Source organism: Balaenoptera borealis (genome assembly GCF_965194805.1).
Source record: "Balaenoptera borealis genome assembly, chromosome: 3".
Classification (NCBI taxonomy): Eukaryota; Metazoa; Chordata; class Mammalia; order Artiodactyla; family Balaenopteridae; genus Balaenoptera; species Balaenoptera borealis.
This window is the reverse complement of record NC_138866.1, coordinates 11,566,146-11,591,613: the sequence shown is the minus strand read 5'-3', so window position 1 is coordinate 11,591,613 and position 25,468 is coordinate 11,566,146. Positions and strand designations below refer to the sequence as shown.

At 47.1% G+C, this 25,468-nt stretch overlaps 1 protein-coding gene across 2 annotated transcripts in view; it reads right to left on the bottom strand.

Annotated features, from left to right (window-relative positions):
- Window positions 1-167: 167 nt before the first annotated feature.
- LGMN (legumain) overlaps window positions 168-25,468 on the bottom strand; it is a 37,221-nt gene continuing 11,920 nt past the window's right edge. Inside the window, exons 3-14 of one of the 2 annotated variants that reach the window (XM_082387209.1) lie at window positions 14,130-14,227; window positions 13,145-13,226; window positions 11,843-11,928; window positions 10,579-10,654; window positions 9,882-9,944; window positions 9,017-9,083; window positions 7,672-7,790; window positions 7,496-7,585; window positions 5,164-5,364; window positions 3,139-3,309; window positions 996-1,063; window positions 168-728 (exon numbers count right to left, since the gene is read on the bottom strand). In XM_082387209.1, coding sequence (XP_082243335.1) covers window positions 686-728; window positions 996-1,063; window positions 3,139-3,309; window positions 5,164-5,364; window positions 7,496-7,585; window positions 7,672-7,790; window positions 9,017-9,083; window positions 9,882-9,944; window positions 10,579-10,654; window positions 11,843-11,928; window positions 13,145-13,226; window positions 14,130-14,227 — 1,164 coding nt within the window. In that variant the 3' untranslated portion in view covers window positions 168-685. The remainder of the gene's footprint in view (window positions 729-995; window positions 1,064-3,138; window positions 3,310-5,163; window positions 5,365-7,495; window positions 7,586-7,671; window positions 7,791-9,016; window positions 9,084-9,881; window positions 9,945-10,578; window positions 10,655-11,842; window positions 11,929-13,144; window positions 13,227-14,129; window positions 14,228-25,468) is intronic. The other variant, XM_082387210.1, reaches the window with a different exon arrangement.

Below are 25,468 nucleotides of genomic sequence, written 5' to 3'. Positions count from 1 at the left end.
GCTGAAAAGTCCAGGCGGTCGGGGGAGCAGGGAGAGCAAAGTGGTAGGTGGTGGTGTGGGAGAGGGGAGGCTGGAAGACAGACAGACAGACAGATGGGGAGTGGACCCCACCAGGAGGGGCCAGGAGCATAGACTACAAAGTCGGGGACCTGAAATTAATACTCGGATTCAGTTATAAATCTTTATTTTTCAGACTTGTCCATTATTGACAAATAAAATACAAAAGCAATCAAAAATTATACTATTTTCTAAAAATAGTTTTCCATTTGGGGTTTACGTCCCTCTTCCATAAAATCACTGTAAAGACGTAAGAGGTTCTGACTTCAAATTCCTCAAAGACTCTTTCACTGGCTGCAGAAGCCCCAGTGAACGTGTCGCTCCTTAAAAGTCATGGGCAAAAAAACCCTCTTAAAAAGCAAATGCACCTTTCTCAGTGCAGAGATTTAGCCTCCCAAATCTGTGGCTTTTTCAGAGGATCACACAGGACCTGTAAGAGCTGGGGAAGTCGGTAAAGGTGAGCAAGCCATCCTGGGGGAGGCCTGGAGTGCGGCCCGCGTGGCCTGATCGCATCCCCGGGAGGGCCTGCAGCCGCGGGGGGAGCCTCCCTCTGGCCCCAGCTCTTCTGTCTCTGATCAGCACACATTCTAAGGGACGTGTTCACATTCAGAAAAGCGTCGACAGCATTTCAGTAGTAACCAAGGCATACCTTGTTCATGGACAATTTTATTCTGTAAGAAACGGGAAGAAGAAGTTATTGAACCCGAAGTTGGTCAACCCTGAAGAAATGAAGACGAACAGAACCCACCACGGAACATGTATGACAGACCCACCCAACCCAGCAACCCTGGGGATGCATCTATTTTGAATTCGTCCACAGTGAGAGGTAGAAGCCGGCAGAAGCAAAGTGCCCACGTGCAGAAGAGGACAGCAGTGCTACACGTGCCCTTCTGCTTTCAGAAGGACACCAACCCTTCAAATGCCAGGTGCAGGGTTACCTGTCAATCGGATAAGGGTTTTCACAAAGGTTGACCAACACGTACAAATGTCTCAAAGCATACTCGTACTGGAGGAAAACAAACCAAAAAGCATGATCAAACATCATCATTTGATAACACGATCAACTCCTAACATGGGAATCTGTAAAGCATCTAGACCAGTGGTTCCTAAGAATTCCCTGGCAGTCCAGTGGTTCGGACTCCGCACTTTCACTGCTGAGGGCCCAGATTCGATCCCTGGTTGGGGAGCTAAGATCCCACAAGCCGCCTGGTGCAGTCAAAACAAAAGAAAAAAAAATTACACCAATGGTTCTTAACCTTTATTGAGTCAGGGATCCCCTCCCACCTTTAGATTATCTGGTGAGATTTATGGACCATCTCCCAGGAAAAACGCACATGTGCAGGGGGTTGGCAGGCTTCCTACGGCACCCTCAAGCCCAGGTAAGGACTCCTGGATGAGAACCCCCTGGCCCTGCTCCCCTCTGTTAGCTCAGACCTCCCCCTGGCAGCCTGGCTTTTAGTTTGGGACACAGTGGTGAGGGAGACAGATGGTAAGTGATTGCCAAACAGATGGCAACTAAGACGGAAATAACTGGGGGTGTGGTTTACCTTGAAAAACACTTCAAGGGAACCTGAGAACTCACAAGAGGAAGAAAGGAGAGATTCACTTTCTGTGATGCCAGCAGGCAAAAATGTTAACACCAGAGGATTAAGTATTTGTTAAATAAATGGGAATTTTAAAAATCATTAAATAAAGAGAATGCTTTGTTAAATAAGTGAAAAATAAAATTGAGAGCCTCTTAATAATGGAGAGCTATCTCTCAAGTGCCCAGCACTCCACCCTCAGAAGTATCTGAGGATGACCATGGTCTGCACATCACAGCCCAGAGAGGACTTTCTGCAACAATGAAAATGTTCTATAACGTTCTCAATTCAGTAGCCACTCACCACATGTGGCTCCTGAACACGGGAAATGTGGCTACTGCAGCTAAGGAACTGACTTTTACGTTTGGTTTCATTTTAATCCATTTATTTCTTTATTTTAAATTAATTTTTTTCTATTGGAGTAGAGTTGCTTTACAATGTTGTGCTAGTTTCCGCTGTACAGCAGTGAGTCAGTTACACATACACATATATCCACTCTTTTTCAGATTCTTTTCCCATATAGGTCATTACAGAGTATTGAGTAGAGCTCCCTGCGCTATTTAGTAGGTTCTTTTAGTTACCTATTCTATATATAGTAGTGTGTATATGTCAATCCTTAATCAATTTAAATTCAGGTTTAAGGAGCCACGTGAGGCTAGTGAGTACTGTTATCGAAGAGCGTGGGTCTAAAGCAGGACCTGGCAAACTTTTCTGTCAAGGGCGAGACAATAAATATTTGAGGCTTTGCAGGCTGCGTGAACTACTCAACTCTGCTGCAGGGTGAAAGCTATGTGACTGAGTAGAGTGTGGCTGGGTTTAGATAAAACTTTATTTATAAAAACAGGCTGTGGAGGGAAAAACCCTACAGGCTGTGGGCAGGAATGGGCCTGCGGGCCCCAGTTTGCTAACCCCTTCCCTATAAGGAGCCAAGCATCGTGTAAGTACTGACCAGAAAGGAGGCTTTTTAGGTACTTTCCAACCCTGACATTCGACAATCTGCAGAAACTAGGTCCTTTCTTCTCCTCCATGGGCCAGGGCCTGCTTCAACAACAAATCTGGGGAAGAGGTCGGAACAGACCCAGAAGGGAGAAAACCTGCGTGGCTGGTGTAAGGGGCAGGGCGGAGGGGTGGGGTTCGGCAGGGACGGCACAGTGTGAAGAGAAGGAAGTCCCCTTCAAAGGCCAATGGGAACGGCAGTTGAATGGTCTATGACTGGTAAGCTGTCCCAGCCACTGGGACAGTTCAGAGTGTCTGGGGCCAAGATTTAGGGTCAGTGAATTTGGATGACCTTCCTCCTCTCACATCCCCACCAAAGGCCTCTGAATGAGCCTGTTGCTTCTTCTACAAGGCGGAACCTTCTACAAGGCAATGCACCTGATGCGATTCCCAGTGGACCGTACTAACTCAGGTTTGGGGTTTAAGATGCAGAGGAAGGCCAAGCTAGTTGGCCCACAGAAGGCAGGGTGCAGAGGCCGGCAGCCCCAGGGTCTGGGCTTACCGTGGGGTTGTGCCAGTTGAAGCAGTGCATGCGGAAGTGGGACACGGCTGTCTGGTAGCAGTCGTGCGCCGTGAGCGGGGCTCTCTGGGACACGAGCCTGTCTACCTCGGCATCAGACCCTGAGATCAAGGCGACGATCTTCCGCACTGACTTCTCAATGACATTTCTGACCTGTGAAGAAACACATCTTTTCCAAATGTATCTTACTTAATGTAGTCTCTCCTGGAACCCTGGACCAGTTAGATGCTTCTTTCATAGAGCCTCCACCCCAGTATGTTGAAAGAGATGCCAACAGATGCTTTCTGTGGCCAAAGACGCACACGCGAGGCTTCTGTTACAGCTAGAACCCTTCAGAAATACCTTGCCTTTTAGGGATCTTCGGGCACGATGGAAGCATTTAAATCTGAATACCTGAAGAGCAGGTATGGCCCAGGCTAAGGAAGTGGGGAGGCGGGGGGAGGGCATGTAGAAATTGTGCCCCAAAGTAGACTGTTGTCCCATAAGCGGTGCTATGTGTTCACAGGCACCTTTGTCCATTCTGGAAACCATCAGATGCTTAGACAGAAGGACGCAAAGGGTGGACATCATTTTCTTCCCAGATAATGAAAACCAGCATCATTAAGGAGAAAGCTGTTTCCATATCAACCAAAACTTACAATCGAGTCCCCTGACCCTCCCGTTCCCCAGCCAGGGTTTGTTCCATTCATGCCCGAATGCTCCCTGCCCACTGTGTGCCAGACCAGCGGGTCTCAACATGCGGTCCAGGACCACAGGGGTCCCCCAGGCTTCTTGGGGGCTCCATAATGTCCTCCCTTTCCCAACTGTGTTATCTGTGTAAGGTTACATTTTCTTTATAGATTTCAACCAGAACAAAAGAGCCCAACAGTGAATGCAGGCACAGGTACGATGACCCAGCCGTCTTCTAGAACGCCAGGCAGAAAACAGATTTGCAGAAGTGCAGTGATACCACTCTTCTCACCCAAATTGTTTTTATTTTAGAAAATAATTCTTTTTCATAAAAAATATATTAACACAAAATGGGTTTATTATTATCTCTAAGTGAGTTACTATTTTAAAAATCTCAGTGTTCATTTCTAACACAGTAAATATTGATATAACCCACACCAACAAAAGCTCTTTGGGATCAATAATTTTAAGAGTGTAAAGAGGTCCGAGAGCAAAAAAATATGAGAACTGTTGTATTACCCTGTGGTACCAACAACTACAACAAAAACCCCATCCTGGTTAATGTACCACGTGTAGGATTGCTAACTGTCAGGATTATGAGATGTACGACTCTAAGACAGGTCATGTAGATTTTTTTTTTTCTTTCCTAGAAAATTGAGGCTGTATCCCAGCACATCAATCCCTGTGCTGTGCTGAGGAGGGAACAGAGTCTGCACAGCTGGCTTTGCTGAACAGACAGTCTTTGCCCAGCATCTCGTGAGGACACACGTGGTGGTTCTAGCCACACAGCTAGAATCTGAAAAGAAATTCGGCCAGTTGCAAACAAACAGATGAACTGCTGAAAACAAACCCAGTCATCGTAAAAGATTGCTCAAGCATTTTAGGAAGAATGTGGGGCTGTGACTATGATTTTCCTAAGGCAGCAGAAATTTTTTGTGGACTGGGTTTTTGTTTTTAAATATGATTAGCTACTAACTCACCAAGCAGCAAAATAAAAATGTCTTGTGAGCAACTAGGTGTAAAAGAAGAAACACCCACATGCCGTGGCTTCTTGGCAGGAGACGGGCTCCCTCTCTTTGATTCCTGCTTCCAAAGAGGTCAAGGCCAGTTTACTGATGAAGGATGAAGCTGGCCTCTGCCCTGCTCACTTGTGTCCATTTTACAGCGAGTGCAAAGCCTGGTTTCCTTTCCCATATACTCCCAGTGTGGCAGGAGGAGGGTGACCCCAGAGCTCTGTCACTTGGCTCCCACCAACACGGATTTATGGTCAGGAGGCAGAGACAGGACTCGCGCACGCTGCCCGGCAAGGCTGGGAGCCGCAGCTTCGCCACCGCTTACCTCCAGCTGCCTGTCGATCTTCTTGACAAGACGCCTGGACTCCTGCAGGTCATTGGTGCTCATCAGTTTCCTTTTCATGATGGTGAGGGGCACCTCGGGGCTTGGAGTGAGGTCCAGGTGTTTGACTCGGGGCAGGGAGATGGGAGAACTAGCTTTGTGTTTCAGACCCTGAAACTGCATCAACTTCATGGCAGAGATGGACTGGGGAGGGAGGGGGAGGGGGAGAGAGAGAGAGAGAGAGAGAGAGAGAGTCAGTTTGAGTGGGAGGAGCAGATGTGCCAAACGTCCCTTGGGTCCTGGAGTCCACAGCTCACCCCACGTGGTTTCAGGACCACTGAAGGGTCACAATCGCAGCCTGAAAGCACGCGCTTGGTCCTCAGCAGCGGGCGAGGCAACGCATTTGACCACCTGAAACCCGCCGATGATGGACTTGGAAGCTGCCTGGCATTCTCTGCGGCAGAACCGCTACCCAGTCCCGCCACGCTCGTGCCAGAGTCGCTTCAGCCAGGGGTGACCCTGGGGTGTGCTCACCCCTCCACGCTCACCCGCCTGCCCCTAGCGACCAGCAGAAGGAAGGTGCAGAGCACCTGTCCGGGTCAGCGCTGAGGTCTGGGTCCACTGAGATGGGCAGAGCTAAAGCCACCGAGGGGCGGGGCCGACTTGGCATCAGGGCCTAACAAGCGGGCCCGCCTGCCTGGCTGCATTTGCCTGCAGGGGTCACTGCAGACTGGATCCCGATTAAGAGGGAAAGAAACGCTACCAGCGGTCATGGTCCTAAACCAAGCGACGCTAATCGAAAAGCAGTTCTAAAACAAAAAATAAAATAGGACTTCCCTGGTGGCGCAGGGGTTAAGAACCCGCCTGCCAGTGCAGGGGACATGGGTTCGAGCCCTGGTCTGGGAAGATCCCACATGCCGCGGAGCAACTAAGCCCACGAGCCACAACTACTGAGGCCGCACACCACAACTACTGAAGCCCGTGAGCCTAGAGCCCATGCTCCGCACCAAGGGAAGCCACTGCAATGAGAAGCCCACGCACCGCAACAAAGAGTATCCCCCGCTCGCCGCAACTAGAGAAAGCCCGCGCACAGCAACGAAGACCCAACGCAGCCAAAAATAAATAAAAATAAAATAAATAAAATTTAAAAAAAAATAAAATAAAATATACACACATGTATATAGAAACATAATGCTTAGAAAAGATCCTTCATACCTCCTCAACCAAGAGCAGACGTGGCTAATGCTGAGGAAATTGTAAAGAGAAGAGAAAGCTCAGGGAAGAAGAGTTGTTGCTGGTACCCTCCCTCCCTCCAATCCCCCGACAAAGCTGGGGCAGTGCCACCTTTGACCCTGCCCCCTCTGAATTACCTTTCCCTGGCCTTCTCTCTGCTCCACCTCCCCACTACCTTCCCTCAAAAGCCTGACCAAGGCCACGACATTCTGAGTGCACTTCCCGTTGCCCGTGAGTGCACTTCTCGTGGCCTGTGACTGCCCTGCTGGCTCCCGGGCCCTCCGGTCCACACTCTGCCCGAGAAGTGCTGAAGGCAATAGCTGGACTGACTGCTCACAAGGTCTTCTACAAGGCCGACGCTCACATCAAAGGAACAGAACTCAGCTGGCAAGCTCTCAGCTGGTGGCAGGCCACCTGGGGGATGATGTCTGGTCGTACAGACTACTGGGAGCCCCCCACAAATCCCCTCCTCTGCACATCCCGAGGGCTAGCCCCAGGGGTGGCACCTAAGGCCCAAGCCTTCAGCAGCCACCTGCTGTGACCTCTGTCCGGACAGCCCTGATGGACTGACCTATTTTACCACCTAGGTCCCTTCTGAACATAGTTGGGGGTGGGGGGGGGTAGGGGCAGTAAAAGTCTTGAATTTATAGCCAAAGGGTCAAGATAACATCCTGCAACTGCAGGAAGGCTGGACCCCGGAGGATTCAGGGTGTGGGGTTCTACAGGGCAAAGCCACAAAACTCACAGGAGAAGCTTTCGATTCAGTAACCTCTCACTGTGTGTTTCGTGCACGTGATGGACCCCCTGCTTTTTGCTCATCACCTTGTGCGCTAGGGCTTTGACCAAGGAGGAAACGGAGAGGTTTCAGAGACGTCAGGTAGGTTGCCCAAAGTCTCACAACTTTGTGAGTTTGAACCGAAGTCTGATTCCAAAGCCTGGGTGGGATCTCCAGGATGGAGCGGCCATGAGAGGCAGAGCCAGCCCTGCCTCAGCCGTTCCTCACCCGGATGGATCCCGTTTCTCTTCACCGGGAGAGAAACGTCCCCGCTGAGTCAGCCTGAGACTCCAGGCATCATCAGGGGTCCGAGGCTCCCCTACTCACCTTGTTTCCATACTGCATGACGTGGCTGGTGTTGGTGTGGGATTTCACCAGCTGGTACTGCTTGTGGAGGGTCTCTTTGGTCAGATCCTCCTGCCAAAATGAAAACAGTCAAGTCCTTTGACGATCGCAGCTGACAGCTAAGCCTCAGCTGAGTAGCCGGCCCCCAGATGCCTCACCACGTCCGAGTCTTCCATCCAGTTGACGCTATACCAGTCCCCCAGGAACGTGGACCTCGCCTCATCGTAGTAACAGGCATAGGACGACTCCCTGGGGTTGGCAGCAGTAGTTGCATAAACTATGAGGAATTAAAGACACATTTCAGTCGTGTTTTATTCTCGGCTGTCTGCGGATTCCACTTGAAGCTTGAGTTCCTCCTCCTTTCCTAGTTCAATCAAAGCAGGTCACCTGGGGCTTCCCTGGTGGCGCAGTTGTTAAGAATCTGCCTGCCAATGCAGGGGACACGGGCTTGAGCCCTAGTCTGGGAAGATCCCACATGCCGCAGAGCAACTAAGCCCGTGCGCCACAACTATTGAGCCCGCGTGCCACAACTACTGAAGCACGCGTGCCTAGAGCCCGTGCTTCCCAGCAAGAGAAGCCATGACAATGAGAAGCCCACGCACTGCAACGAAGAGTAGCCCCCGCTCGCCACAACTAGAGAAAGCCTGTGCACAGCAACAAAGACCCAACACAGCCAAAAACAAAAACAAATAAATAAATTAATTAAAAAAAAAAAAAAGCAGGTCACCTATGATCAGCTCAGGGGGGGCAGGGAGACCTCCTTGTATCCAGCCCTGTTCACTGAGTTTCAGTAACTCATCTAAAACTAAATGTGGAAAAAGAGAAGCCAGCTGATAGACACTTTCTGCAGCAATGAGGAAGCAGGAGTGCTTATTAGGACATCCAGCTATTTTGGAACAGAGCTAACAGATTTGAGTAACTCTGGAATCTTGAAGGATATGGACCTCATTTCATTTCCACAGAAAGTGAACATTTATTAAAGAAACACTTAGATGGACTGAACATATGAAATAGCTACCATTTTCTACCTAGCTACCATGGGCTCAGAACTATGCTGGACAAATGTCATCGCTTAAAATGTAACTCTCCTAACAGACACTATCTTTATCCCCATTTTACAGATGAGTAAGTCTGAGGGTCCAAGAGGGTAAGTCACCTGCCCAAGATCAGAGAGCCGGCAAGCAACACATCTCAAAGGACAGAGGCTGGTCCAAAGACTGTGATTTTGCTCTTAAGTAGTCCTACTAGAACCTGGCAGAGCACCACAGAGCTCACATCCAGAGCTTACATCCCTTCATCCCCTGACCACTAATCCTGCAGGAGTAGAAGAAGCTCAGAGCTGCCCACAGGTATCCCCCTACTTCCGTGCACTAGGCTGGCCTAGGCCTGGCTTATGTAAGACACTTGGTTCTTCCCATGGGCAGATTCAGAGAATGTCCAATTGCACCATGTAGCAAGGTGCTCACCCAGCCCGGCTCAGAGGCCAGTGCTCCCACCACCTACCATCGATGTTGGGGGGCAGGTGGCTCATCATGGACCCAGACTCGCAGGCTTCAATGTAGAACACCATCTGGGAGGCGAATGAGACAGGTGAACTCACCCCGCCCAGGCACAGACCTCTCGCAAATGCTACTTTGACTTTGCCCACTCTCTTGACCTGTTTCTTAAGAGTCTTTCACTTTTGCTTTTGGGAGATATCTCTGCTGTAAGAAGCAGAGGCTACAGAAGCTGTTGTCACACAAACCAGAAGGACCCAAATTTATGCATGGCTAAGAGAATAAAATGATCTTTTAGCTGAAATAATGCAGAAAAAAATGGAGCCACAGATGATGCTAAGGAAAACTGATCTGCCATCCAACGCAGGGAGCAGTTTCCAAGAGCAAAACACGTTACTAACACATACACGCCTGAGCTACACAGGTTCCATACAGGGTGCAAAAGGGGCCAGAGAGGGCCAAAGGGAAAATAAGAAGGTGGTATTTTCCCCCCCAGCTGCCCCAGATTGGTGACAGCCCTAGAAACAGTAGTCCTCAAAGTGTGGTCCCTAGACCAGGGTCGTCAGCATCACCTGAAAACTCAGAAAGGCAAACCCTCAGGCCTCTCCCCAGAACAACTGAGCCAAATCCCGGGGCTGGGGCCCACACTGTACTTTAACAAGATCGCCGGTGATTCTGATCTAACAGCTAAAGCTGTAGAATCACAAAAAGTTAATCCTGGGAGACCAGAGGTCAAGACTGATTGAAAGGACACCCTTTCCAAAAAAACACAGCCAATCCAGAGTTAGGAGGCCTGTCGAAGAACCACGGGCTTTGCTTCCACTGCCTCCCTCACATTCCTCCCCCAAGGCCACCCCAAGCACTGACATTACCTTTTGGTACCTCTTGTGTTTGTGCATGTAATGGATGGTCTCATTCAGGTCCTTGACGTGAAGCTGAAAGGTAAGAATATGGACATTCAGACCAAACACATCAAGAGAAACCATTTGCTGGATAACCCACTAATCAAGTCTTAATGATGCTTTATAAATTCTTATTTAGAAATCCTGAGAGATAATCGTGGTGAACAGCATTATCCCGGAACACCATCGAGGGCTTTAATCACATAATAAAAAGGGGAAGCAGATGTGCTTCCTCATCACTTTGTCCGGAGCATTCAGGGACTAAGTTCTATGACTGCGTCTAGTGCACTGCACCCAAGTTCAGGGACAGCGACTCATGCTGTGATGTCAGGAGACACGCAGGGAAAACCTGCCGGAAGAGATGCCTCTGGATAGATTTCAAGCTGCTAAATGTGACCCCACCCTCAGCAGCCACCTACGAACCTGCGCTGTAGGATGTTAGAGACACGCATCACAGGTGGCCTGCCAACACTGAGGTTTTGTTTCCCATTCTCCCAGCTTGTTGTTTTTTTTGTTTTTGTTTTTTTTTGGCCGTACCACATGGCTTGTGGGTCCCCTGACCAGGAACTGAACCTGGGCCCTCGGCAGTGACAGTGTGGAGTCCTAACCACTGGACCGCCAGGGAGTTCCCCCCCAGCTTGTCTTTAAAACATTAAGAAGAACTCACATCGTCGTTAGGAAACACCAGTATTCCAGTGGCTCCGTGATCAGTGAAGTAAACGAACACGTGGTCCCGGGGGCCACTGCCAAGAGACACGCAGACAAGCATGAGAGTCCAAGTGGACCACTTCTTATTTCTACTTCCATTTCTCTGAAAAGCCACCCCAATCAAAAAACTCAGGAGGGGTCCGAGGATTACAGTCTCCCAACCAGGTGGGAGGAGGAGCCCAGAGCCCGACGTGCAGCCCGTTCCCTCCGCTCCCGCTGGGTGCCGTTCTGAACCACGAGGCGTACCCCAGAGCCTGCAGGGTTCACGGCCGGGAGGGGGCTCCGCAGACAGCCCAGGGTGATCTGGACAGCAAGGCCTCTGGCAATAGGGCCTCATCCCGGGCGGCCACGCTGTGCCACCAGACCTCTCCGCAACGAGTAAGGGAGCCAGGACACGCCGCCAAGCACGGTCCTGCAGCTCCGACGGCCCCTCCGGGCCCCTCGGCCTGCACACGGCCTGGGACGCCCACCTGCGCCCCCTCACCAGGCTTCCACTCAGAGGGCCCTGCTTCAAGGTTGCAGAGATGCAGTAACTCACTCGGAGGCAATCTGGTTCATCCCGCGCAGATGTCCGTCTCTGCTCTAACTCACACGAGCTACTTGTGCCCAGATCTCCCCTCGGGCATAAGGGAAACAGCACCATTTGCCAAGTACCTGAGACTCTCTGAAGTCATGCTCCTAAGGTCCCTGACATCACGTCAAAATGCTGCATAAAGAGATGCTAAACAAGACATCTGTAACCCACAGCCAACAGGGCAAGCAATGGGATGAGTTTTCTCCCAATACGGAGGTTTGCTCTGAACTTACAGATGTCCTCCTCCCACTGGGCTGACCTGCCATCAGAGCACAGGGTCGGCAGGAGGCGGGGCGGGGGCCCTACAGCCTGACTGGCCACAGAGCCTCACGCCTGTCTTGGTGTGTTCCACTGGTAGTGGAACCGACCAGCACGAGGATCCACAGACAACAAAACGCAGCGGGTTTAAGTGATGGGGAACAGTTCACTGAGACTCACCAGGGACCCTGGATCACAGGGTTAATTCGTTACAGAAATGGGCTGCCAAAAGAAGCCACCAGGTCTGTGCAGCCTGTCAGGGAAAAGGTCCCCACGCTGCCGTCTCTCACAGGTAAATAGTCCGGGAACAAAGGGCAAGGCCTGTTTGAATTCTCAGTTCTGGAGTACCACGTCATTCAGAAAAGTGTGACAGCCATAAAACAGACATTACCTCTTCAAGACCTTTCCAGATCCTTTGCCCTTCACTGCCTCTGCATCACCTCTCAACACAGCAAGGAAATTCTGCGGGGTGACATCCTACAAAGAATTGGGAGTTGAAATCAGATGCAGCTGTCACTCCAAATCAGTGCGTTTGCTGAGTCTGTCGCAGAGGGCCCAGGCCACCGTCCACATACCTCCAAGGCTTAAGGTTTAAGGGCAAACACTTTGCAACCAGGAAAGATCCAGTGTTTCCTGGGCATGTGCATGACCTCGTCTCAAGTATCATCTTGTCTTTGGCAGATGCCAACTCAGCAAGCCTGCCATTTCTTCTTGACCATTATAAAGTTCATGTGGAGAAACCCAAAGATGTCGGTAGGTAGGGACAAAGAACAGAGGAAGAGCACACTGCCTCAGAGAGACAGCAAAGAGGGCGGCAGGAACATCAGCGCCGACCTTTGCAACCAGCTTGCCTCCTAAAGGCCAGTTCCCAAGGACACTCCATGTCCTTAAAGGGGATTTTGTAAAATGGATATGCAATCGTTAAAAAATGTAATACAGAAAAGCACAAGGAAAAAAAACCATTAAAAATCCCACCACCTAAATTCCAAATGTTTCCCTACATAACTATAGAGAAACAATTTTATAAAAATGGAATCATCTATATGACATGTATGATGTGCCTGATTTAAATGTTCTTGAGTTTAAAAGAGAAAAATAAAACTGAAAGAACTGCTAAACTCCAGACGTTTCCCTGTCACAAGGAATATTACTTTCGACCCCTCTGACATTACGAAAAAGGGACTATGAAATCCATGAGGCTGAAGTCATAATGGTGTTCTTAAAAACGTGTCAACGTACACAGCCTCAATCGACTGGGAAGCAGGTAATGTTCTGGAAGTTATACACTATATTAATGATAAACTATCTTACAAAATTTAGAGATATATTTTGTACTAGGGCTGATGCTGAGAAAATTGATTTTCAGAAAAGGGCACGGATAATCTGTAATCAGATCACTGGCAATATCCTAAGAAAATCAGGTATTATGGAAGGAAATCTATTATGAGGCTTAAAGTACAACAAGATTAGAAACTAAAGATCAGTAGACTACAACTAACATTCTTTTTTTTCCCTCTGCTTTCTTTCAAAATTCTCAGAAATTACACCTCAAGCACAAATCTTAATACAAACACGAAACATTAACCAGAAATCAGTCTAATAAGGTTCTGATTCCAGAAGTACAAGAAAGAGGGAAAAATCATCACTGAAATGAAACAGACCCCGCTGGCTCCGACCCAGTGATGCGCCTCACCTCGCCCGTGTAGTCCTTTAGAACCCCCTTGTACACGTCTGAGCCGTTGGGCCTGTTGATCACAATTCCTGGGGTGGGATTGCTGAAAATCAAAGGACACAAGTGAAGCACACAATTTGACGTATCTCTGAAATCTATGTCTTCGTGAATACGCCCCTGTTATGCTTAAAAATACTAAACAACCGTGGTTGTCACAGACATTTCTCTTTGCCTCCGAGGTCACCAATGTGTTAGTGATTTTAGCAGCTCGGGGGTCTCGGTGTCCCACAACTCCTGAGTTCCTGGCAGGAGCAGCGAAGGACTGAGCTCTGCAAACCGAGGACAGGGACCCAGGCCCCCGTGTGCCTGGCTTCCTGCTGGACACCAGATTGCATCTTGGGGGCAAGATGTCATCAAGAGATCTCTCAGAGCAAAACTACTTTCAGAAAAAGACAGACCAGAAAACAAGGCTTTAATACAAGAGCTTAGGCTTTAAAGCTGAGGATGGATTATGAGCTGTTACGTGATCACAGTACAGGGCCATAGTCTGGGAACCAAGGAGCTGGGAGACTGGATAGGGTTAGGGTTAGTACCCATACAAGGAGCTGGGAGACTAGAACGGGTTAGATGTTCTAATGTATTCTAAGATACAACTGAGCCTTCTGTGTACAGGGCCTCTGAGGTGTCCCTGCTCAGAGCTTAGGAACAAGCACCACAGAACCCACTGATGAGTCAGTTCCCCAAGCTGAGAGGGAATTCATGTTTTAAATCCTTCCAAAGCCCCAGCCCAAGGACCTTCACCACCATTTCCTATGTCCCTGCCATTGCTGGGTCCCACCAAGATATGGTGAAAGCTCTAGATGAAGCAGCCATGTGGAATTTCATCCGGGAGCCTGTTTATATTCTAATGTTAGGCCGCTGATCTAAGCATTCCTGAGGGTCTGTGTGCATTTTTTAAAATGCCCTGAAGTTCCTCACCATCAAGTTCAAAGCACTCCCTACTCACTCTTCAGAGTTAGCGATGTCATCATACATCATCACGATGATCTGCTCATCAGGAATCCCATTTCGGTGAACAATCTGGTAGGCGTGGCACGCATCGGCCTGGGAGAAGTAGTTTTGTCAAGTGTTAGATTTTTCCCGGAAGGAAGCCAATTTTGGAGTTCTAATGAGCAACATGTTCTTTCTCATGGAAGATGTGCTGTGAACCGCTCCCTACCGGTCAGGTATTTAAATTATTTTAAAACACACTCATTTATCTTTTTCAATTCAATTTTTAAAAATCCACCCACCCCATGAAACTTTCATTCATCAGGCAGTTAGTGTATATGTGGATTACACACACACACACACCACCACCACCACCACCATCACATCTACAGGCAACAAGCGCCTTTGAAAGTCCTGAATAAGTTATTTTCATTTTCCACACCATAGAAAAGTCTCCTGAAAGCACTGATTTAGGTCTGAAGAACAGAATGACTTAGAATGATGAACCAGCAGATTAAAAGCTTAGCGGCTAGTTCTGTATCACACAGGATTCTTCTGGTTCCAGTAACTTTAACTGCCATAGTTGCTGTTCAGAGAACTGAGTGAAAACTCAAAAGTTCAGCTCAGGAATTGAAATGAGGGATGTGTTCTTTAGTTTAAAAAATAACAAGGGTTGGGACTTCCCTGGTGGGACAGCGGTTAAGAATCCGCCTGCCAACGCAGGGGACACGGGTTCGAGCCCTGCTCCGGGAGGATTCCCATATGCCACGGAGCAACTAAGCCCGTGCACCACAACTACTGAGACTGCGCTCCAGAGCGAGCCACAACTACTGACGCCCGCATGCCACAACTACTGAAGCCCGCGCACCTAGAGCCCGTGCTCCACAACAAGAGAAGCCACCGCAGTGAGAAGCCTGTGCACCGCAATGAAGAGTAGCCCCTGCTCGCCGCAACTAGAGAAAGCCCGTGTGCAGCAACGAAGACCCAACACAGCCAAAAATTAATTAATTAATTAATTTTAAAAAATAAATAACAACAAGGGTGACCATATTAAGGGTAAAAGAAAAACTTTTCTAATGTGATTCCTTCTCCATAAAAGGGTGAAGACATTCTTTGCTTCCTTTTTCAGATGACACATACTACACTCCATGACATGGAAATCATTTGAGAACAGAAGGGAAAAATGTTACCTAACTCTCTGCTTTTATTTAACTATGTCTTTCCTAGGACAAAGCATAAAAGAAACAGTTTACCCAGCTACTTGCCTCTCTAAGGAAGAGGGCTTTAGGAACTGCACCTCCACAGATCATATCCTACACAGCCCTTAGCACGTCAATTAAAATAAAGCTTGCCCGACGTGGATGGACCTAGAGACTGTCATACAGAGTGAAGTAAGTCAGAAAGAGAAAACCAAACATCATATAATATCGCTCATATGTGGAATCTAGAAAAATGGTACAGGTGAATTTATATGCAAAGCAGAAATAGAGACACAGATGTAGAGAACAAACTTATGGATACCAAGGGGGGAAGAAGGGGTAGGATGAATTGGGAGATTGGGATTGACATATATACACTACTATGTATAAAATAGATAACTAATAAGAAACTACTATATAGCACAGGGAACTCCACTCAATGCTCTGTGGTGGCCTAAATGGGAAGCAAACCCAAAAAAGAGGGGGTATATGTATATGTATAACTGATTCACTTTGCTGTACAGCAGAAACACAACATTGTAAAGCAACTATACTCCAATAAAAAGTAATAAAAAAATAAAATAGGGCTTCCCTGGTGGTGCAGTGGTTGAGAATCTGCCTGCCAATGCAGGGGACACGGGTTCGAGCCCTGGTCTGGGAAGATACCACATGCCACGGAGCAACTAGGCCCGTGAGCCACAATTACTGAGCCTGCGCGTCTGGAGCCTGTGCTCCGCAACAGGAGAGGCCGCGATAATGGGAGGCCCACGCACCGCGATGAAGAGTGGCCCCCACTTGCCGCAACTAGAGAAAGCCCTCGCATAGAAACGAAGACCCAACACAGCCATAAATAAATAAATAAATAAAAATTAAACTTTAAAAAAAAAAAAAAATAAAATAAAATAAAGCTCACCCACCACCAAACCCAGCATTCTGCCTGTAGATGCCCCACACAAATGGACTTGATAGCAAAAAATGGGTGCTCAAAATACAGCTGCTAAATGTTGAGTGGGTGAGTCTAAGACCTGGCATTCAAGAGCTGTTAGATGAACAGATGACTGAATAAATATGAAAACTCATACATTTATTGACTTTCTTCTACTTGTCAGGCACTATGCCCAGACCTTCTGTGCACGATCTCATTTAATTCCCGTAACAACTCTATGTGATAATTATTCCCACTTCATAGATGAGGTAATCAAAGCTTAGGGAGGGGAAGTGACCTGTCCAAGTCACACAGCTCACAGTGAGAGATCCCAGGCATTCTGACTCCAGAACTTGATATTGCTTCAGACAGGGACAATCAAGAAATCATTAAAACTGTAAAGGCCCAGGAAGAGTAGGGGGCTGAAAATCTAAACATAGATCATTTTTAAAAAGCTACTAAATATTACAAACACACACACATTAAAATGTTTAAGTCCCCATTTCTATAAAATAACAAGGACCCTCAAACACCAACTACGGTAGGATGAATAACAGCTCCCCAAAGATGTCCAAATCCTAATCCCCAGAACCTGTGAATATGTTACACTACATGGCAAAAGGGAATTAAGATAGCAGCAGATGGATTTAAGATTACTAATCAGGGCTTCCCTGGTGGCGCAGTGGTTGGGGGTCTGCCTGCCAATGCAGGGGACACGGGTTCGAGCCCTGGTCTGGGAAGATCCCACATGCCGCGGAGCAACTGGGCCCGTGAGCCACAATTACTGAGCCTGCGCGTCTGGAGTCTGTGCTCCACAACAAGAGAGGCCGCGATAGTGAGAGGCCCGCGCACCGTGATGAAGAGTGGCCCCCGCTTGCCGCAGCTAGAGAAGGCCCTCGTACAGAAACGAAGACCCAACACAACCAAAAGAAATTAATTAATTAATTAATTAATTAAAAAAAAAAAAAAGATTGCTAATCAGCTCACCCTAAAATAAAGAGGTTATCCTGGATTATTCCAGCAGGCCAAATGTAATCACAGGGGTCCTTATTTGTGGAAGAAGGAAGCAGGCAAGTTGGTGTCAGAGGCATATAATGTAAGAAAGACTGGATTGCCACTGCTGGCTTTGAAGATGGAGGAAGATGCCACAAGCCAAGGAATGTGGGCAGCCTTTAAAAGCTGAAAAGGTAAGAAAGTGCACCTCTTCAAGAATCACCCGAAAGGAAAGCAGCCCTTTGGACACTTTGATTTAACCTAGTGAGACGCATTTCAGATCTCTCACCTCAAGCTGTAACATAATAAATTTGTACTGTTTTAAACCACTAAGTTTGTAGTAATTTGTTACAACAACAATAGGAAACTAAAACACTGATGGTGGAAGTATAGTGTAATTGGCACTGGGCTCGGGAAAACATCTTGACATTATCGGATCAGACTGAAGCATATACCCTCCAACCCAGCAATTCTGCTCCAAGCTATACCCTAGGCCAGGGATCCCCAACCCCTGGGGCCGCAGACCACTACTGGTCCATGGCCTGTTAGGAACTGGTCCGCGCAGCAGGAGGTGAGTGGCAGGCAAGAGAGCGAAGCTTCACCTGCCGCCCCCCATCGCTCCCCATCACACGCATTGCCGCCTGAACCATCCCTCCCCACCCCAGTTCCGCAGGAAAAATGTCTTCCAAGAAACTGGTCCCTGGTGCCAAAAAGGTTGGGACCGCTGCCCTAGACTATGTGTAACGGGAGAGTGTTCACAGTGCCACTGCAACAGTAAAAATCAAGAAATAATCCAAAGCACCATCAATAGCTGGAAAAATAAACTGCCCTATGTTCATATAATGGAATATCAGAAAGCTCACATAAATGGAATACCTAAAATTGAATGAAATACAACCCATGCTTCAAGATACATGAATCTGGGGCTTCCCTGGTGGCGCAGTGGTTGAGGGTCTGCCTGCCAACGCAGGGGACACGGGTTCGAGCCCTGGTCTGGGAGGATCCCACATGCCGCGGAGCGACTGGGCCCGTGAGCCACAGCTACTGAGCCTGCGCGTCTGGAGCCTGTGCTCCGCAACAAGAGAGGCCGCGATAGTGAGAGGCCCGCGCACCACGATGAAGAGTGGCCCCCACTCGCCGCAACTGGAGAAAGCCCTCACACAGAAACGAAGACCCAACACAGCCAAAAATAAAATAATAATAATAATAATAATAATAAATAAATAATAAATTAAAAAATTAAAAAAAAAAAAAGATACGTGAATCTCAGGAACGTAATGACAAAAAGAAGTCATAGAAAAAAATATTCACCACAGTTTACATGATATAAAGGTCAAAACAGACTAAAGTAAACATTATGTTGTTTAGTTAAATACATATATGATAAAGTCTAAAGCAAAGCAAAAGAAAACTCAGGAACTTGCCCTCTGGCAGGAAAGGAGGGGGCTCAGATCACACAGGGGACAAGGTACACGTAATTCTCTTTTGCCTTAGTTGGGTACAAGGTACACAGGTATTCATTTTATTATTATTCTTTAAACTGCACGCATGTTATATAGACATTTGTTGTCTATTTCATAAGAAAAAAAAAATCAAACCAATATTATATCAGATTTAACCTCCCCTATGATGAAACTGGAGTGAGCAGGCACCCCACCCACTCACCTCAGTGCAAGTCATACTATTATTTACCTCTCCTGTCAGATATTAAAAGGCAGGTTCATCAAAAACCAAAAAGAACTTAGGAATAAATTTAACAAAAGAAGTGCAAGACCTGCACACTGAAAATTATAAAACAGTGCTAAGGGAAATTAAAGAAGATCTAAATAGAGGAACATCTCATGTTCATGGATCAGAAGACTTACTACCCTTAAAATTTTTAAAAACCGATCAGCAGGGATTTCTGCAGAAATTGACAAGATGATCCTAAAATTTGTATAGAATTGCAAAAGACCTAGAATAGTGAAAAACAATATTGAAAAAGAAGAAAGTTGGAGTACTTTCACTTCCTGTTTTCAAAACTACACTGGGAAAGAAGAGTCTTTTCAACAAATGGTGCTGGGACAATTTGGATATCCATAAGCAAAATGATGAACTTGGACCCTCACTTCACACCATATACAAAAATTAACTCGAAGTGGATCGTAGACTTAAATGGAAGGGCTAAAATAATAGAACTTTTAGAAGATAACCTAGGAGAAAATCTTTGGAACCTTGAGTTATAACTGCAAAGATGTCATAGATATGATACCGAAAGCATGGTCTATAAAAGGAAAAAACTGATAAACTGGACATCATCAAAATTAGAAACTTTAGTGCTTCAAAAGACACCAGTAAGAAAATGAAAAGACAAACAGCAGAGTAAGAGGAAAATGTCTGCAAAACACATATCTGACAGAGGACTTGTACCTAGAATATGCAGAGAACTCTTGTACCTCAGTAAAACAATCAGTCCAATCAAAAATAGATAAAAGATTTAAATAAACATTTCACTTAACTAGATATACTAATAAGCCCATAAAAAGATGATGTCCACAATCATTAGTTATTAGGGGAATGCAAATTAAAACCACAATGAGATACCACTTCATAGCCAGACAGACAGTAACAAGTGTTGGTGAGTATAAACCAGGAACCTTCATCTACTGCTTGTGGGAATATAAAATGATGCAGCCATTTTGGAAAATTGTTTAACAGTTTCTTAAAAAGTTAAGTATAAATTTACCATATGACCCAGCAATTCTACTCTTAGGTGTCTGCCCAAGAGAAACAAAAGCATTTATCCACACAAAGACCTGCATACAAATGTTCTTAGCAGTATTATTCAAATAGACAAAAAAATGGAAACAACCCAAATGTCCACCAACTGGTAAAGAGAAAAAAATGCGGTTTATCCATACAATGGAACACTATTTGGCAAGAAAAGGAATGAAGTACCGATACATGCTACAACACAGATAAACTGCAAAAACATTACCCTAAGAGAAGCCAGACACAAAAGACCATGTTGCAGGGCTCCACTTACATGAAATGTTCAGAAAAGGCAAACTTACACAGATAGAAAGTGTATTAGTGGTTGCCTCGGCCTGGAGGTAGGGAAATTGGCCCAAGGGATCTTACTGGGGAGATGCAAATGTTCTAAAACTGGTTTATGGTGATGTTTGCACAATTTGGTAAGTGTACTAAAAAAATCATTGAGTTGAACACTTGAAATGGGTGAATTATACATGCTCTGTAAAATATGCTTCAATAAGACCATATGTTTTAGAAAATATATTCAGCCTGTCCTGTTAGTGCTCCCCTACACCGTTTGGCTCCTCACCACCACCTTGACAGGCAGATGCTTTTACGCCCATTTCACAGATGCGGACAAGCTCAGAAAGGGCTCGTGGCTTCCAACCCAGATCTCCTGCCCCCGACCATGCCCTACGCCCTGCCTCCACACACAGTGGTCTCAAAGCCAAGTGGTGATTCTCTCTTGAGTCCTTGGAGTTACTTGGTTGCCTCTTTCTTTCTTTCTTTTTTTTTTTTTTAATTTATTTATTTATTTTTGGCTGTGTTGGGTCTTCGTTTCTGTGCGAGGGCTTTCTCTAGTTGCGGTGAGCGGGGGTCACTCTTCATCGCGGTGCGCGGGCCTCTCACTACCGTGGCCTCTCTTGTTGTGGAGCACAGGCTCCAGACACGCAGGCTCAGTAGTTGTGGCTCACGGGCCTAGTTGCTCCGCGGCATATGGGATCTTCCCAGACCAGGGCCCGAACCCGTGTCCCCTGCATTGGCAGGCAGATTCTCAACCACTGCACCACCAGGGAAGCCCCGGTTGCCTCTTTCTTAATTCAGAAGGGTTTTTGGTTGGAATCAAGCATTTACTGGTACCCAAGAGAGATAAATAAAAGTAGGGTTAGGCCAAGTCAAATGACTTGGAGATGGTGTTAAAGGTTACTTGAATGACTTCCCTGGAACACAACTCATCTGTATGCATTTTTCCCCTTAAAACAGAAATGCCACACGAGGTGCCATGTGAGAGGAGGGTATTGAGCAAGACTTTAAAGAAAGGCAGAGCCCTCTGGACTACTGAACAGAGACTGCTGACTCAGCTTGTTTCATGGCTTGCGTAAGGAGTTCCGACGGGGCTTACTAATGCATCCCGTGATGTCCTGGTGCAGGTCACTGTCCGGACACTGATGGTGCTGCCTTACCTCAGACACAACTGTAAGCAAAATAAGGATAGCCGGCTTGGAGCAAAGGCTAAATACTTGGCGTGTTCTAGTCACTGCCAAGGGGTCCACTTTCAAACCAGGTAGGGGCTGGGAAGTGGTCCTCACAGGCTGCTCATTGAGGGTATATTACCACTGAGTGTATATTACCGCTTCCTGACACGTGCTCTGACCGTGGCAGAGGCTAAGCCCTGGGTCTGGGCTTTGCGGGGATGCCTCACTGAGCTCACCACCACCTCAAATTTTCCAGAGGAGAATCAGAGGTTTAGAGTGAGACCACGTAATTTGTTCCAACTAATACAGCAGGTGAGCGGAGAGAAGGAATTATACCCGGGGTCTGTGCAAGTCCACGGCCCACATTCCCCATGACCCGGCCCAGCCTCTGGCTTGTACAAGGACAGCCCTCCTGGGCTAACTGCATTCCCCCAAGTCAGTCCTACTCTGCTCTGCTCTCCATCCATGTTTCTGTTTTTAAAATATATGCGATATTTAGTAACAAGATGGATTAACCTCAAACACATTATGCTGAGCGAAAGAAGCCAGACACCACAAAGACTGCATATTGTATGACTCCATTTATATGAAGTTTCTGGAGAAGGCAAAACAATAAAGACAGAAGGCAGATCCTTGGTTGCATAGGGCTGGGATGGGCACAGGCATGGGGAACTTTCTAGAATGATGGAAGTGTCCTAAAACCAGACTGTGGTAATGCTTACACAACTGTTTGAATTTACTAAAAATCACGAAACTACAGGATAGGTGAATTGTATGACATGTAAACGTATACCTCTTCAATAAAGCTGTTTCTAAAAAGTGGTAATTGTACACACTTTAAAAGTATATAAAATGAAAGGCGGTCTCTCAGAAATGTAACCCTCCATCATCATATCTTCTCCTCCCGACTCTGACGTGTGAGTTCTAGACTTCTCCCTCTCCCTCCCTGCTTCCTCCTGGCCCCAGGATGCAGATGTTCTCAAAGCCTTCCCGGATGAGGTGGAGCTCCCTTCCTTTCCGCTCCAGCCCCCAGCTCAAGACCAGCAGAGGGGAGGAGGCACCAGCATTCTCCCAGCCCCTCGCCCGTCCTGCTGTTCTCAAACCACTCCTGTCCTACTGCCAACACGCCAGACCTCCTCCTTCGGTGCCCCCCTGCCCAGCAGTGACCTCAAACCGCCCCCCAAGCCCCCTTCTCCTAGCGACGCCCGGCTCACATCTGCCTGTCCTCCCAACTCCCACCATCCTCAGCGTCCTCCTGTTGGCCTGGGCAAGGGTGAACTTCACCTTCAATCTACTTAACACCAGCCCCCCCCGCCCCCACTGGGCCTTATACTTTCCTTCTCAGCGCGCTCAAATCTCTGCCCTAAGAGAAACCCTCCTCCAGTCCTGTTCCTCCCCTGGTGACCTACGTACTTCTTTTTGCCCCTTACAAGCCTGTCGGAAGAACAGATGGTGCAGCTGTCCCCGTGTGCAGCTGAGCTCGCACTGCGGGGCCTCTCCCTCTGTCCTCCACGCACTGCAGCCTGGCTTTTGCCTCTGTCACTGCAGGAGCCCCTCCCCCCAAGACCTTCCCCCCAACACTCAAGAGGCAGCGCGCCCCACCAGCACCACCCCGGACCGACCAACCCCCTCTCTGTCGTCCCATTATCCCAGCCAAAAATGGAAAACAGAGAAATCCAATTCGGTTTAACCAACACAGGCTAAATAACCGTCAGAAAGCACAGAAAAGCTCTCTGCAGTGCTTTAATTGTGCCTGCTGTACTAACCTTCCCTAGACAAAAGAAATTTGTGATAATGAGTGCCGTGTTCCACTCAAGGAAAATATAAACCTCCATAAAAATGTAAGTTTAAAAGTCTGTGTAGGGACTTCCCTGGTGGCGCAGTGGTTAAGAATCCGCCTGCCAATGCAGGGGACACGGGTTCGATCCCTGGTCCGGGAAGATCCCACATGCCGCGGAGCAACTCAGCCTATGCACCACAACTACTGAGCCTGTGCTCTAGAGCCCGTGAGCCACAACTACCTGAGCCCACGTGCCACAACTACTGAAGCCCGCGCGCCTAGTGCCCATGCTCCGCAACGAGAGAAGCCACCGCAGTGAGAAGTCCCCGCTCGCTGCAACTAGAGAAAGCCCACACACAGCAATGAAGACCCAACACAGACAAAAATAAATAAATAAAATAAATAAACTTATTTTAAAAAAAAAAGTCTGTGTAGAAAAAAAAAGCCTGTGTAGGTTCTAGGGGAAAAGTTCTTTCAAATGCTGTTTTAGTGCTTGGCCTCCAAAGTCGAGACGGCAAATGTTGGCAGTTGGCTGAGAAGAGAACCGGTCCGGCCAGCATATGGGCTGAGGCCAGAGATGATTCAGCACCCATGTTTCCTCTTCACAGCCTCAGTGCCAGCATCCTCCCTCATTTAGGGATGAAAATTTCAGTCTGTGGCCACTTCTTTTTGCCTTGCTTGCCTCATTCCATTTTGATATGGAATATTTTACCCAGGGAAACTAGCAACACTTAAAAATGTTTTCTGGGGCAAAGGTTAATCGGATACCTATACTTAATAATATTTAACCAATACATGCTTTTTTTAAGTTGGTTGTATAAAAACCAGGGTGGCTGATGAAGCAGCCTATCCACTATCAGTGACCCATATTTATAACACCGCATCTTTCTGACTCATGGTTAGAGAGGGAGGAGAAAACTGAGCTGGGCAGTTAGTACTCGGGTTGCTCCTCTTTAACTGGGTCAGGTCTGGGTTAAGCATTAAAAAGAAAAGAGATCATTTTGCCATAATAATTTTTCAATCAAGCCAAATTTCCTATTCAGCTAACATAACAAAAAGCATTCAAGAAATAAGTCATTCAATAATCATCAAATTATAGAGCCAGTAGGAAGTTCATCTAAACCAACCCCTATTTAACAGATATGAAACTGACACCCTGGGAGGGAAACGCACGTGAGGCAGCCCTGCTAAGCCATCAGGAACACAGATGCTAGGTCCGTGCTGTCTAATACAGCAGCCGCTGGCCACACTTGGTGACTGAGCACTTCAAATATGACCAGTCCAAACTGAATGTAACGTGAAGGTAAACGTACACTGGATTTTGATGACTCAGTATTTTTTAAAAAAACGTAAAGTATCTCATTAGTAAATTTTTATATTGATTACAAATGAAATGATGATAGTTTGGCTATATTGGGTTAAAGAGGACATTTGAAAGTTAATTTCACCTGTTTCTTTTTAGTTTAAAACACAACAAAAACGTGGCTACTAGAAAATTCACCACGACACAGGTGGCTCTCCTGTTGGATGGCGCTGCTCTGCAGCTAGTCGGTCTGGGTTTGAATCCTGGCTCGACCTCTTGCCATCTGGGCCACGTTGGGTTGAAGTACTGACCTTTTCAAAGCCTCAGTCCATGCATCCGTAAAAAGGGAACAAGAACCAGACCTACTGCACATAACCCCACAATGGTTAAATGAGTTCATTTATGTAAAGGGCTCTTAGATGCAAGCCCAGCACCTACCGTGATCATCTGTGCATCTTGTCTCTGAGAACTGAAAGATTCAATGACTTTTCTTCTTTTTCTTTTTTTTAAATTTTCTTACTCTTTTTTAAAATTTTTTTTAAAAGTTAAAAAAATTTTTAAATATTTATTTAGTTATTTATTTGGTTGCGCCAGGTCTTAGTTGTGGCAGGCGGGTTCCTTAGTTGTGGCTTGCCAGCTCCTTAGTTGCAGCACATGGCCTCCTTAGTTGTAGCACGTGGGCTCCTTAGTTGTGGCATGTGAACTCTTAGTTGTGGCATGTGAACTCTTAGTTGCAGCACACATGTGGGATCTAGTTCCCTGACCAGGGATCGAACCTGGGCCTCCTGCATTGGGAGCGTGGAGCCTTATCCACCACACCACCAGGGAAGTCCCTAAAATTTTTTATTTATTTATTTATTTTTTTTTGCTGCACCGCACAGCTTGCAGGATCTTAGTTCCCCAACCAGGGATTGAACCCGGATCCTCAGCAGTGAAAGTGTGCAGTC